Source organism: Lactuca sativa, chromosome 7, assembly GCF_002870075.4.
Source record: "Lactuca sativa cultivar Salinas chromosome 7, Lsat_Salinas_v11, whole genome shotgun sequence".
Lineage (NCBI taxonomy): Eukaryota > Viridiplantae > Streptophyta > Magnoliopsida > Asterales > Asteraceae > Lactuca > Lactuca sativa.
The window spans coordinates 94113214-94126871 of NC_056629.2; the positions used below are offsets into that span (position 1 = coordinate 94113214).

The window sequence follows — 13658 nt, forward strand, 5'->3', positions numbered from 1 at the left end:
AAAAGAACTACTTATATATTGTTTATAAATACAAATTCAATTTGGCTACTAAAACTTCTGTTGACTGACAGTTACATAATATAATGACATTAATTTTTAATGCAAAGCTTACGGAAGACTTTTCAGAAATATATAATACTATGAGATAAACGAGATCAAATCACAAACATGTTAAAAACAGAGATAACCTAACTTTTATATTGCCAAGAAGCTTCCTTCAGGATGGAAAAACGTCCATTTAGCATCAATTTTAGTGTGCTCCAAATTTCACCATATTTTGTTTTATTCCAACAAAATCTTTGTTTTCTTTAATATATTTATTTTCCTTATTTATTTATCAGTTTAATTAGAGAAATATGATGAGAGTTTTGAGTTTCATAAATTTGGCAATAATTGAATAATTTAACCACCTTTATATAATGGCATTTTATAAGGATTTATAAGATCTTGAAATCATTAATTAATACTATTAATGAATGGAAATCAATAAAGCATATACAAGGCACATGATGAGGCGATTACAAAAGGGCTAACTATCGGCTAAATATGTACATTTTTATTTTATTTATTTATATTTCGAAATACTTAATTTATTCTTTATATATTTTTGTCTTTATGTTAAATTAATATTATAAAAAACATGTAATGTTTAACAAAATATATTAATTTTTAAAAAAAAAACCAGTGTATTACACGGGTCTCACACCTAGTACAATATATAGTAACAAATACAAATTCATTTGAAAACTTTTTGTTTGTGCTTTAACAAAAATTTCTACCCTTATAACTGTTTTAAATAACATTATCTAGAACGACCCTACAATATTCAAGTCAACTATCGTGCAAATGTGCAATCGACAATATATTATCTAATATATATTCAGCTTGAGAAACAATAAAGTCAAATCACGCAATTACAAATTTACAAATCAAACTTTCTGCACTCCAACATTTGTAGTTGCAACTTTTGATTTTCTTCACAACATATTATTAACCTATTGCTATGGAAGATACCCACGACCAAACTTTGCAAACACAACCATGTCACCAGTTTTCCCTTTCAGAGATTCAGATAGCCACCCATGGATTTGATGAGGAATCCGTCGTAGGTCAAGGTGGATATGGGAAGGTTTACAAAGGTTCCATCAAGATCGGAGAAACATATGTCCTTGTAGCCATGAAACGGTTGCATTCCAATTCAAATCAAGGGGCCATGGAATTCTGGGCAGAAGTTGAGATGCTTTCTAAATTGAGACATTGTAACTTAGCTTCTTTGATTGGTTATTGTAAAGATGCAAACGAGATGATTCTTGTCTACGAGTATATGCCCAAGGGAACACTTGAAGGTTGTCTTCGTAAAGGTGCTACTCCTCTTTCATGGTTATTGCGGCTCAATATATGTATAGGTGCTGCTCGTGGATTAGATTACCTCCACACAGGCACCGGAACTAAACAAGTAGTCATACATCGTGATGTGAAGACATCCAATATCTTGTTAGATGACAATTACGCTGCAAAAATCGCAGACTTTGGGTTGGCGAAAGTGGGCCCCACCAATACTTCTGTTACCACAGGAGTCAAAGGGACATTCGGGTATCTAGATCCAACATATTTCCTTACGAAAAAGCTAACAAGTAAATCTGATGTTTATGCTTTTGGTGTTGTACTCTTAGAGGTGTTATGTGGGAGGCCTGCTGTGGACACAACTCTTAAAGAAGAGCAATGGGGTCTAGCAAAATGGGCTCAAGATCGTATTGGAAAAGGAAAATTATCCAAGATTATTGATTCTAGATTGAGGAGGCGAATATCGAGTAAATGTTTGAAGGAGTTTGCAAACATTGCAGTTAGATGCTTGCATACTGATGCAAATAAACGGCCAACAATGGCGGAAGTTGTAGCAAAGCTTGAGTTGGCGTTGTCTTTACAAAAAAAGGTGGATCCTTCTGCTGCAAAAGGTAAACTGCGCATGAAAGCATTGTCTTTCTTAAAAGCGGATGTTCCGAAATTGATCAATTCAATGACTTCTTATTTGGCAATAAGTAAACCTGTTGTGTTAGCGACTTCTATAGTTGATGCAGACTATGAATCTGGTGGACATATGGTTCATTTCGATGGTGGGTTTGAGTTAAGTCTAATCGAGTTGCTTACTGCATCTGCCAAGATTCTAAATGAAAAACCTTACTGTAGAACATATGTAGCATATCTTTCAGATGGTTCTCAAGTTGTTGTGAAACGCATACTGACTCAATTAAGCCAAAATAATTTTGCTACTGCTGTTTCTTCCCTTGGAAAGATTCGCCACATGAACGTATTGGATGTTAAGGCCTATTACTGGGGTAGAGGAGAGACATTGTGTGTCTTTAAATTTATGATTAATGGGAGTGTTGCGTCTCTCTTAAAATGTAAGTTTATACATAAATATTTCTTATATTTTTTTAAGATCAATAACAGGGGTTTGCTTATTAGTTAACTTTCTATATGCAGCTTCCCGGAATAAGCGTGGATCTATAACTCCTTTTGAGTGGCGAAGGCGGTTAAATATAATTATGGGAATCACAAGAGGCCTCCTCTACCTTCACACTCAAGAGAAGATAATTCATGGAGACCTTAAGTTGAGCATGATATTGCTCGATGAGGATTATAATCCAATGATTGCTAATGTTGGTCTCTCACAGCTTATGCCAGCTACAAGACAAAGGGTTAAAAAAAATTGTGCACCCGAGTTCAGTGGATCAGTGAATGCCACAGAAGAGGTTGATATATATAGCCTTGGAATTATAATGTTACAACTTTTGTGTAGAGAGTCTGCTAAGAGAAGAAAACGTTCAGTTGATTTGCCGACCTGGGTGAGGTCAGTATCAAAAGAAAATTGGTCTGCTAAAGTGTTTGACGCCAAATTCATTCAGGAAACATGCTTCAACGGCAATTCATTGGTGAAGATAATGGAATTAGCTCTGCAGTGTGTTGAGTATGACCCTAAGGCCAGGCCTACAGCTAATGATGTCCTTCGGGCACTGGAACAGATTGAGGTGTAGATGATGATCTTGCTAGCCATGGTGGCAAAAGATAATTACAAGTATGTACATGTGGATATTTGTTTCCAATTGTACTCCTAGGTTAGCAAGATTGTATTATATTACTGTACCTATGTATTATATGGAAGAATACCAATGATTAAGTTTTTAATGATGAAAATAATGACCAATCCCAAGTGAACTATGTAGTTCTACATCTCTTGTAACACATTCCTATAGTTGTAACTGTTTTATACGACATTGTTGTTAATTGTTGATGGGCGTAGGAAGAACGACGAGAGTAGGAGCGGATGGACCAAGGTTGTCACCACACAGCACACAATTGAAGGACATAGGTGACGGACCCAAGTTGCAGACCAGGAAGACATATCCATGTTACATGTTACAAGCCCCAACCCAGTTCGCATGACCCATTTGGGCCCAACTAGATGATTGGGTCTTGGTGTCTTGCTTTGCTTTCTATTCTAATACATGGAGGGCGTACTTGTAAGACATGGACTAGACTTTGCTTGGCATGCTTACTTTGCACTCTTACAGTCATATATATATATATATATATATATATATATATATATATATATATATATATATATATATATATATATATATATATATATATATATATATATATATATAGGAAGTGGTTCAAATGAAAACAATAAAAGATTAAGAACCTAAGAACCTCATTAGTTAATAAATATTTACATGATATGCTTGTTAAACATGTGAAAATCCTTTTTATTTTCTCTTTTCGATACAAAAAGGGCAAAATTGTAATTTTTGCAGTATAATATTTTCATTCTTATATGCTCTCATATTTGAACACAAAACTTATATAAATTACAAGCTTATACAGTCCATTCGTAATTTAATTCACAAAATTCACAATTTAATACAAACCATTTTATACTAATTCACAAACTTAAAGAAATCAAAATTTCAAACCGTACTACTACCACCACCACACGCTGCCACCAACCACCTATACCAGCATCGCAACCATTATTTTCTTCTAAATTAGATCTGTAAACAAAGTCATGCATTAATAACATAAATACTGCATTCATAGTCTAATAAAACCATTTATTTTACTCATTTTGAATTTAATGCAAAATTATTATTAAAACTAATGTAATCTTATATACTTATATAACACAACAGATAAATATATTCAGAAAAAAATTAACAAAAAAATTTATACATAAATCATTCATATTTTAAATTGTGAATTTAATATATTAAGTCGTGAATAAAATTTACATTATTTCAAAAGCAAATAAAAAAATTATAAAATAATAACAGCTTAATGTCAATTCATTCACAACTTTATACAATCAACTAATAATTTAATACACAAAATTTACAACTTAATATAGTTAATTCATAGTCTAGGAAGAAAATATACAGTTTAATGCAGTCAATTCACAGTTTAAAACACAAAAGTCATAGTTTAATACACAAAATTCAAAGTTTAATACACAAAAAATATGCATCCATAACCATATTGTCAGCTTAACACTCTTTATATAGTCAATACAAAGTTTATACACAAAATTCATAGCTTAATACAAGTAACTTCATAGTTTCATACACATAATTCACAACTTAATCTAGTCAATTTACAGTTCAAACAGAAAATTCACAGCTTAATACAGTCCATTTATAGTTTAAAAAGAAAATTCAAAGCTTAATGTAATCAATTCACAGTTTATAACACAAAAATGACAGCTTAGTAGACTAAATTCACATTTTAATACACAAAAAGTAGTATTCACATCCATATTATCAACTTAAAACACTTATTACAATTAATACACAATTTAATATAGAAATTTCACAAACTAGTATAATAAATTTAAAGTTTAATTCAAAAAAAATTATACATTCACAAGTTAATAGCAGTTAAAACTAAAATTAACAAAATTATATGACAAATGAGAGATTAAAATATCAAATTCACACATTAACAAAAAAAAAACAACATAAAAAAAACCAAAATATAATAGAGATCTACAACAAATGCAAGTAGAAAAACATAATATCAACTTAAAACTTTTAATTCATAGTTAAATACAGAAAATTCACTGTTTAATACCCAAAAAATATGCATTCAAAAGCATATTTTCAACTAAAAAATTTTATACAATCAATTCACAGTTTAATACAATTAATTCATAGTTAAATATACAAAATTCACAGCTTAATATAGTCAATTTACAGTCTAAATAACAAATTCACAGCTTAATGCATTCAATTCGCAATTTTAAACACAAATATCACAGCTAAATACACAAACTTCATAGTTTAATATACAAAATATATGCATTCACAACTTAATTCACAACTTAATAACTTACCAAATTTCATTGAGGCATTTCATAAAACACCTTATGTGCATCTTTTTTTCAGAACTTCCTTTCTTAAACACCATCAATGTAAACAACATACACACACCAGATCTAACCTGAAATGGACAAAAACATCAGATCAGATGTCGATTTGGTGGTGTTTTGACCAAAAATAAGAGAGCCAAAAACGAAAATGATTTATACATGGGAAAGAGGTGACACATAACAGATCTGGTACAAATTTGACAAACATTTTCGCCGGTGATAGAACATTTTAGAGAAAAAAATAAGTTCAAGAGTTCTGAAGGAGGATGTTCTAAATCTGAAGGTGGCGACTCTAGATCTGAAGGTTGGCGGATGGTGGTGGTGAGATCGACGTCGGTAGCAAGAAGTAATGGTGAGGGAGATGAGGGCAGATCTGAAGGCAAATGTTGTAGATCTGAAGCCGGAGGTTCTAGATCTGACCAGATCTGAACAGATTTGAACTACGAAGACCACCAGAAATGAGACAAGACCATAAGAATCCTTCAACTAGTATTTTGGAAGTCGCCAGAAAAGCACGTAACGGCGGTGGTAACGAGTTTTGTCGGCGGCATGAGGCAGCGACATGGTGAAGACACTAGGTGGCGGTGGTGGATAGTCGTCGGAGGTAGGTGACGACGATGTTGTACATTTGCTGGAGGTAGGTGGCCACGGGGTTGTACAGTCACTGGAGGTAGGTGGTGGTTGTAGATAGTAAACCTTTACAACTTCTATTTCGTGAGAATTACAGCTTATCTCATTCCGTGTTTTGACAAGAATTTCCCTTAATTAGTTGGTTCTTAGGTTCTTAATCTTTTTTGGTTCTCATTTGAACCTTTACATATATATATATATATATATATATATATATATATATATATATATATATATATATATATATATATATATATATATATATATGTTACATTAGGGTTTCATCCAAGAGGATATCATGTCCTTGATTCTTCTAGCTTGGCCGCTCTCTGGTCACTCTTTTTTTGCTTAGTGGCCGCAGAGTCATCAATGTGATCCTCAGACATGGAGTCGGTGTTTTTGTTGGAGGAGTGTGAGTTTTTGTTTTTGGAGGAGACCTAGGGTTTTCTTCGGTCGACGTTTCTTCGGTGAAGCTTTCTTCCTCATCTTCAATGTTGTTTTTTTGTAGATGAACCTCTTAATTAAGATTTAGAGGGATATTTGGATGGATAAGCCTTTTCGAGAATTCGTCTTTGGAGGAGATTGAGGAATCTCCATGTCATCCTTATCTTCGGTAGCCTTTCCCCGTTTTACGGAAGAAGGCTAAGTGTAACGACCCACATTATTCATAAATATTTTGTAGTTATTTTAGTTCTCTCTAGAATAGTTACTTCTAGAAAGATTCTAGAAGATCTCTAGAAACTCCATGGAAGAATCATGAATAGACGTCTTCTATAAACATTCTGGAAGATGCCCCTTAGTTCCTAGTAATGCTCGCCTCTTGTATATATAGGGCTCTCCTATTTCATTTCTCCCTTACCTTGTAATTAAGTTTCATTTCTCTAGAGCAATAAAGAGTTTCCAAGTGTTGAGCTACTTTCTCCTTTCCTTTGAGTTTGTGTTGTGATTCGAGTTAGGCTGACTTAGTTTGAGGACTAAGTGTCTTACGATGAGATTCAAGAGTCATATCCGTGCCAAGTTGTATAAGAGCGAATCAACTAAATGTAGGTATGGTAGGTGAAATGGAGAAGATTGGTGTTGGTGATGCCTAGTGTCGTGGAGAACGAAGAAAATCGAGGATGAGAGGAGACTCGTCATGGTGAAAGCAAGGGACCAGGTAAGTCTAAGGATATATGGGTATCCTTAGAAAAGAGAGTCGGCGAAGTTAAGACGATTATGGAGACGTTGCGTGCTCAAGTTGAGGATGTACATCAATAAATGGGCATGATCGAATTAGACAATGAAGAAATGCAAGACAGCATGAAAGGAACGATCAATCAACTTGGTGGAGACTTATGCAAAGAGATATGCAACTTACAAGAGTTGTTCCTACACGAGGTGGCTAAATTGCATGAGCAAGTGCAAGGTAAGCTCTGTATTTTGACTCAAAGAGTAGAGGATGTGCGTACAGAGTGGACACTTTACAAACGTACACTGGTTAGCGGATTAGGTTGCTCCAACATCTATGCTAAAAAAAATTGAAGTCCCAAAACTATCAACATTCATGGAGAAAAGGGAAGTAAGAGTATTTGATGGCTTTTATCGGAGATGGAGCAATACTTTGAAGGAATAGGCATATTGGACGATGATACAAAGATCAAGACTGCTACAAGGTACTTGAAGGACACCACCATATTATAGTGGTGGCATTGTTATACAGATATCTAACGAGGTACATGTGTTATGAACACTTAGAATGATTTTGTTCGTGAACTCAATTGGCAATTTTATTCGGAGAACACCATGATGGAAGTGAAACAAGTTGATCGTGTTAGCAACATTAAATGCAGAAACAACTTCAAATTCAAAATTCTACTCAACTATAAAAAGGGGTTTGGACGATCAGTTTCACTTTTATGCATTCTTAAAGTTCACAAGAGATTTGTTTCCTCATTCTCTCTGATTTCTTCAAAGAACTTCAAAACCCTAACCATGGCGGCTCATAATGTCAACGTTGATCCATCCTAAACAACAGATGATGTACCGTCTCACCCTTTAATGAAGATTCAGAGCACCAATTTAAAAGTTTAAAGTGATGAAAGTATTTATCCGGAGGAATTGCAAATGCTCATTGTCGCTCTCAAAAGTGTGGTATTTTCAACTGCTATGTTCAATTCTTTTGATGTTCCTATGTCTTGGTTGTCTTTGGCTGGATCTACTGCAACATACAACAAGAAAATGTTGATTGTTACCTTTCAATTAACAAATGATAAGAAGTTCAGATTGTCCAAGAAGTTGTTTGCCAAAATTCTGAACATCCCTAATACCGAGCCGTTTATCAAAGTTATGAATGAACAAGTGATTCACATGTTTAATGAAATGGGTTATCAACCAAATCTTTCCAAGATTAGTGAATTCATGAAATCAGGGTTGCCATGTATTTGGAACTTTCTCTTTGGAATATATCTTTGATGCTTGACTGGTCGAAGTGTGGGATTGGACAAAGCATGTTTGGAAGTTTTATGCTATGGTGGCTGGAATTTATTATGATCTTCAAGTTGATTATGCTTATTAACTATGGGAAGAATTTTTTAAAAGTATTGGGAATAAAAATTCCAAGGTGGGAATTTTATGTGCTAGGTATTGGGTTCTTATTCTTTAATATGTTTATGATAAAGAGGGTATTCAAGTCCCTGCAAACGAAGAAATTGCTGCATTTGCATTGTATCAGTTTCCAAAAACTGTGGAAGATGATACAAAAATATTTCCGAGTGTGGCAAGAATTCCAAATGGAATGCTGAAAAAGGTTGATCTGTTGAATCCAGTGTTGGTGCAATATCTAACAACAATAAATCCGTCTATCGAGACAGGGAAGTTATTGGATGTGTCAGCAGAGGGTTCTTCGAACCTATTATTCACGAAGAGGAACATGTTGTTCATCAGAAGGAAGTGGTTGCAACGAAAACTGGTGTTCTCAAGCATTTGACGAAAATGACTTACAGTCCTTCTCAAACTTTTCAATATAAACAACAAGTGACTCGGAAATGGGTTGGTTTTCAAGAAATTCCAACACCGGTTTCTCCTCAATTAAAGAAACAGTGTGTTAAAGACATGGCCAAACATATCTTGAAGAAACAATAGAAGCACAAGAAGCAGAGGAAGTTAGTATTGCATGAACATTCAATTGATGAAGAACTGGTGCCTAAAACGCCAGTTACTAAGAAAACGAGTCATATTTCACCTGTGAGGGATACTCCAGTTCAATCGAATTTTGAGAAGTCTGGGAATCCAGGTGGCAATGTGGAAACTTCGACAATGGACACAACCATCAATCATGGTGAACAATCAACGAAATCAACTCCTAAGCAGACAACGACCATACCACCCGAAGTTTCGACTACTGAGTCATTTCATGAGGAGGTACTAACTTCAAACATCACTGCGCACATATCTGATACGGATGCAAATGTTAATATTGGTGAAGGAGTTTTACATACTTAAGCTCAAGGTACTACTTTCATTTTATCTTCATCAATTCCTACTTCGGTTCTTGAAACCATCGTTTCTTTACCAGCTTATATTGTGCCCAATACATCTCGTTCTACTTCCTTTTCACATTCCCCTACCTTTGACACCATTATTCACCAACCTATCACCTCTTTATTTCCTTCTTCATCCCCGAAGGAACGACAATCAGTTAATGATGATGACATGGATGATGGTGGTTTAATGGGTTCCTTTGCTAAAATACAATTCAAATCTGAGGAAGAAAATATTCCTGATCATATGCTAATGTCAGGAAAGCGGTTTAAAATTCTCAATAGGAAGCTCAACTCTACTTCAAATGCAAGCTGATGGTGGTAGAAAGAATTCGATATATGCTCTTGATATGGATATTATGTTACAAGGCCAAGAGCATCGAATATTGAATAAGCTTCACAATATGGAAGAGTCTGCTGATTTACGAGTACAATCTCTATTTGATTATTCCAAAAATGAAATTCGTGAGTTGAAAGAAACTGCCAAGTCTCGTCATATTCTATTCCTTCAAGACGTGAAGACAGTTTATGAGCATGTCAACCTTAAAATTCAAGAATTGAGGGAAGACATGACGGAAGAAGTTGCTACTATAGGTCACAATTATTCTACGCTTCACAATAAGGTAGATATAATTGCTGGTGCTATAGCTAAAGCAATTGAGTTATACACTTCTTTGGGGATGAAAATGGATTCCAATGCAGAGGTTGATGTTAAGAGCTTTAGGAATGTCGAACACATACTGCAAGAGTTGAAGGATATTGTTTCAAGGTCTGATTTTTCGAAGTCATCCGTAGTTTCTCCTGAAGCATTCACTGAAATTTTTTGCATGCTAGAGTCAACCATTCAGAAAGAATTGGCTCAACTTGCGAAATTCGTAAATTTTATGCCAACGAATGCCCCGCTTGTGAGCACAGGGGTGCAAGGGGGAGAAAGATGAAGTGTTGGCAGTGGGACTGGCAACAAAGTCGAAGGGGGTTCAGGGAATGTTGTTGGTGATGTGAGAGTGGTTGGCAGAATCTTGACTACATTAACAATAACAACACGACCAATCACAAAGGGCATTGTTATTGGAACTGCTGGTGGAGATTCGAGTTCATCAAAGCCAAATCCAAGTGAACAAGACAAAGACGAAGGAAAAGGCATATGTCAGGAGTTGTCGAAAGAAGAAAAGAAGGCTGCTCAGGAAGCTGAAATGGCAAAACAAAGACAAATCCAAAGTATTCTTCATCAAAGTGCAAATGATCCTCCTAGTCTTGACAAAGGTGATCCTGTTGGATAAGGTGTCTAAGTCCATAAGTATATTTGGTATGTAGTTGACTCGACTTGGGATGGTCCATTTGGGTTCATGGCATTAAAACGATTGGATAGATATAATGAGAAAAGGACACGTATGGTTTATTAATATATTATAAGTTCTAAAATATTAATAGTATTATTTAATTAGTATTGATCAACAATTAATTTGGAATTAATTTTGTGATAAAAAATAGACTAAGTAAATATATGGGGTTTGATTTGTAAATCATTCATTCTTATATAGTGGACTTATGGTTCATGATTCACTAGATTGGGCAAGCACCCATTGGGTGCTCCATGGATGCTCCACGGAGGTTAAAACCCATGGATCATGGGGGAAATGAAAAGACATGCACATTAGGGTTTACATGGTGTAACCCTACATGTGGCAAATTATATAAAGAGCTCCATAGCTAGCAAAATCGGCCACTATTGCAAGAAAAGGAAGGCTAGCTGATTTTGAGTGAAAGTGTTCTCTTCTCAAGTTATTCCAAGAGTTATGGTGTTGTGTGAAACATTTGAGGCATCATACTTGGGGTGCTAGGCTCATAAGGTCTTAAGGAATCCACTCAACAAGAAAAGGTATGTCATTCTACTAGTTTTTGCCTTACAAGATCCCCATGCCTTGCTAGTTAGGATGTAAACCTTGGAAAAATCAAGTTTGCATGAATATTAGAGAAAACATAGATTCAAGGTTTCTAGGGTTGCATGTACACCATAGGAATGTTAGAATGCTCAAAACCCATCAGTGGTATCAGAGCCTAGGCTCACTTTCTTGATATTTGATGCAAAACGCTTGAAAAAAAAATTGTTTTTTTGCCCACAGACCAGTGGACTCGCCGACTCCATGGGGGGACTCGACGAGTCCAAGTGTTTTATCATCCTACTCATCGAGTAGGTTCGTGCAGTCGACGAGTATAAGCCCCTGTGTGCAGTTTTTCGAGTTTTGCTGCCGGAAATAGACTAGAATCATTTCCCTAACCTGTTTTGGTCTTATAAAACCTGTTTTTGATGGTGTAATGGTCATGCTAATCCATTTTGAATGGCTATTATCAAAATTTCAAGTTTTGTATGTGTTTATATGATTCTTGAAATTATTGATATGAATATTCATGCTTATGAGTTTTAGTAAGATCATAGGAATTATGTGCAATTTTTTTAATGATATGATTCTTGATCTAAATGTTATTGATGAAGTCCATAATTTGTCCTCAAGTTATGGATTACCAAAAGTCATTTCTTTAAAAGTTGTTAAAGAACCATAGGTTACTTAAAAATGAAGAGTCTTCTTTTTAATTAACCATTAAACTCATAAGTTATGAATATGAAAGGTTTTGAATAGTTTCAAATTTTGCCCTCAAGTTTTGGAATTTGTAAAGTCACTTTAGAAAACTTTAATTCCATACCCTAGAGTTTTAAAAGTTAAAATTTAAACCTTACACTTTATAATATTATAAGTTAATAATATAAATATGTATAAGAGCAAGTTAGTTTTACCGTTAGTAGGTCTCATTCACGAAGCCGGTCTATAAGGGGGGGGGGTGTATAAGGTTGTTGCCTATAAAATGTCAGTTTATGGGTGTCTACTCTCACCCACCGCTTCGTTGACTAGTGTAGGGTCGTTAGCCGAACGGGTAGGACAGAGACTATAATTCTCATTAAAAGTATAAAGAAAAATATAAAGTAACTAAATCTTTTATAAATTCCCAATCTTAGTTACTTTAGGAAAATGTGAAATTGGTGCTATCCCATGAAATTACACTTTGTACCTTACCAAGTCGTTGGAGGAGCATGTGTGGGTAACCGACACGCTAACATGGACTAGTAAGAGTGGCAAAGGGTGACTTAATATTTATCATAGATCTATGGAGCTTGTATGGGTAACCGACACATCGATTAGGTGATAAAGATTAAGGGTACGAAGTTAATTTGCATGGTTATTCACACCTTGTTTATGATCCTCAGCATCCTAGTCACAAACTTGAGAGGGAACAATCGAGATTTAAACATGCCATTGAAAAGTTCAATGAATCTCAAAAGATCTAGGAGTTTCAATCCAATTAAAACCTAATAATTTATTTCATTTTTCATGGTGGAAATTGGTGAATCGTCATTCACCTACCATCAAATATTTTATAGCTTGGATTACGACATCCCTCTTCCAAGTTATAAAGTATTGTGATGGATCCTGGCCTTAATATTACATTTGGGTGTCTTATTAAGGATCCTATATCTAATCTAAACTTGTCTTTCTTCTTTTCAGATGTCTTCCAACAGTGTTGCTTCTGGCTCGAACCCTAATGACTCCTTCTTTCTCATGAACCTTTGTGGGAGAGTCGTCTTCTATGGTTCCAACTTTATGGATTGGATCCAGAAAATCAGGATGATCACTCGTTACGAGGACAAGGAATATGTTCCCGACAAGGAGCTAAAGGAAAATGATGTGTCCACTGCTACTCTAGAGGAGATCGCTGACTTTAGGGCACATGAGAGAGATGCTACCAAAGTGGCATGTATCATGTTGACCATAATGACCGTTGAACTCTAAAAGTCCTATGAGGACTTTTATCCTTTTGAGATGCACATGGATTTGATGGACCACTACCATCAAAGTGCTAATCAAGAGGGGTATGATATCATCTCTTTCATGATAACAAATCGAATGAAGGATGGTGAATGCATCACGGACGACCTCTAGAAAATGTAAAGGTATGTGGACCATTTGCTGAAATTGAATATGAACTTCCCCGAGGAGTTGGCTATTGACATCATACTACACTCCTCA

At 35.0% G+C, this 13658-nt stretch overlaps 1 protein-coding gene across 1 annotated transcript; it reads left to right on the plus strand.

The window, feature by feature from the left end:
* The first annotated feature begins 915 nt into the window (after window positions 1-915).
* Window positions 916-3198, plus strand: LOC111912199 (receptor like protein kinase S.2). Its single transcript, XM_023907926.3, has 2 exons — window positions 916-2402; window positions 2485-3198. Exons 1-2 carry the CDS (start codon window positions 1004-1006, stop codon window positions 3033-3035), a joined length of 1950 nt encoding a protein of 649 aa, XP_023763694.1. The 5' UTR covers window positions 916-1003; the 3' UTR covers window positions 3036-3198.
* Window positions 3199-13658: the final 10460 nt, after the last annotated feature.

Coding starts and splice junctions, on each gene's coding strand:
- LOC111912199 (XM_023907926.3), top strand. CDS start 1,004: ATGGAAGATACCCACGACCAAACTTTGCAAACACAACCATGTCACCAG. Junction 2,403..2,484: donor TGTTGCGTCTCTCTTAAAAT/GTAAGTTTATAC, acceptor TTCTATATGCAG/CTTCCCGGAATAAGCGTGGA.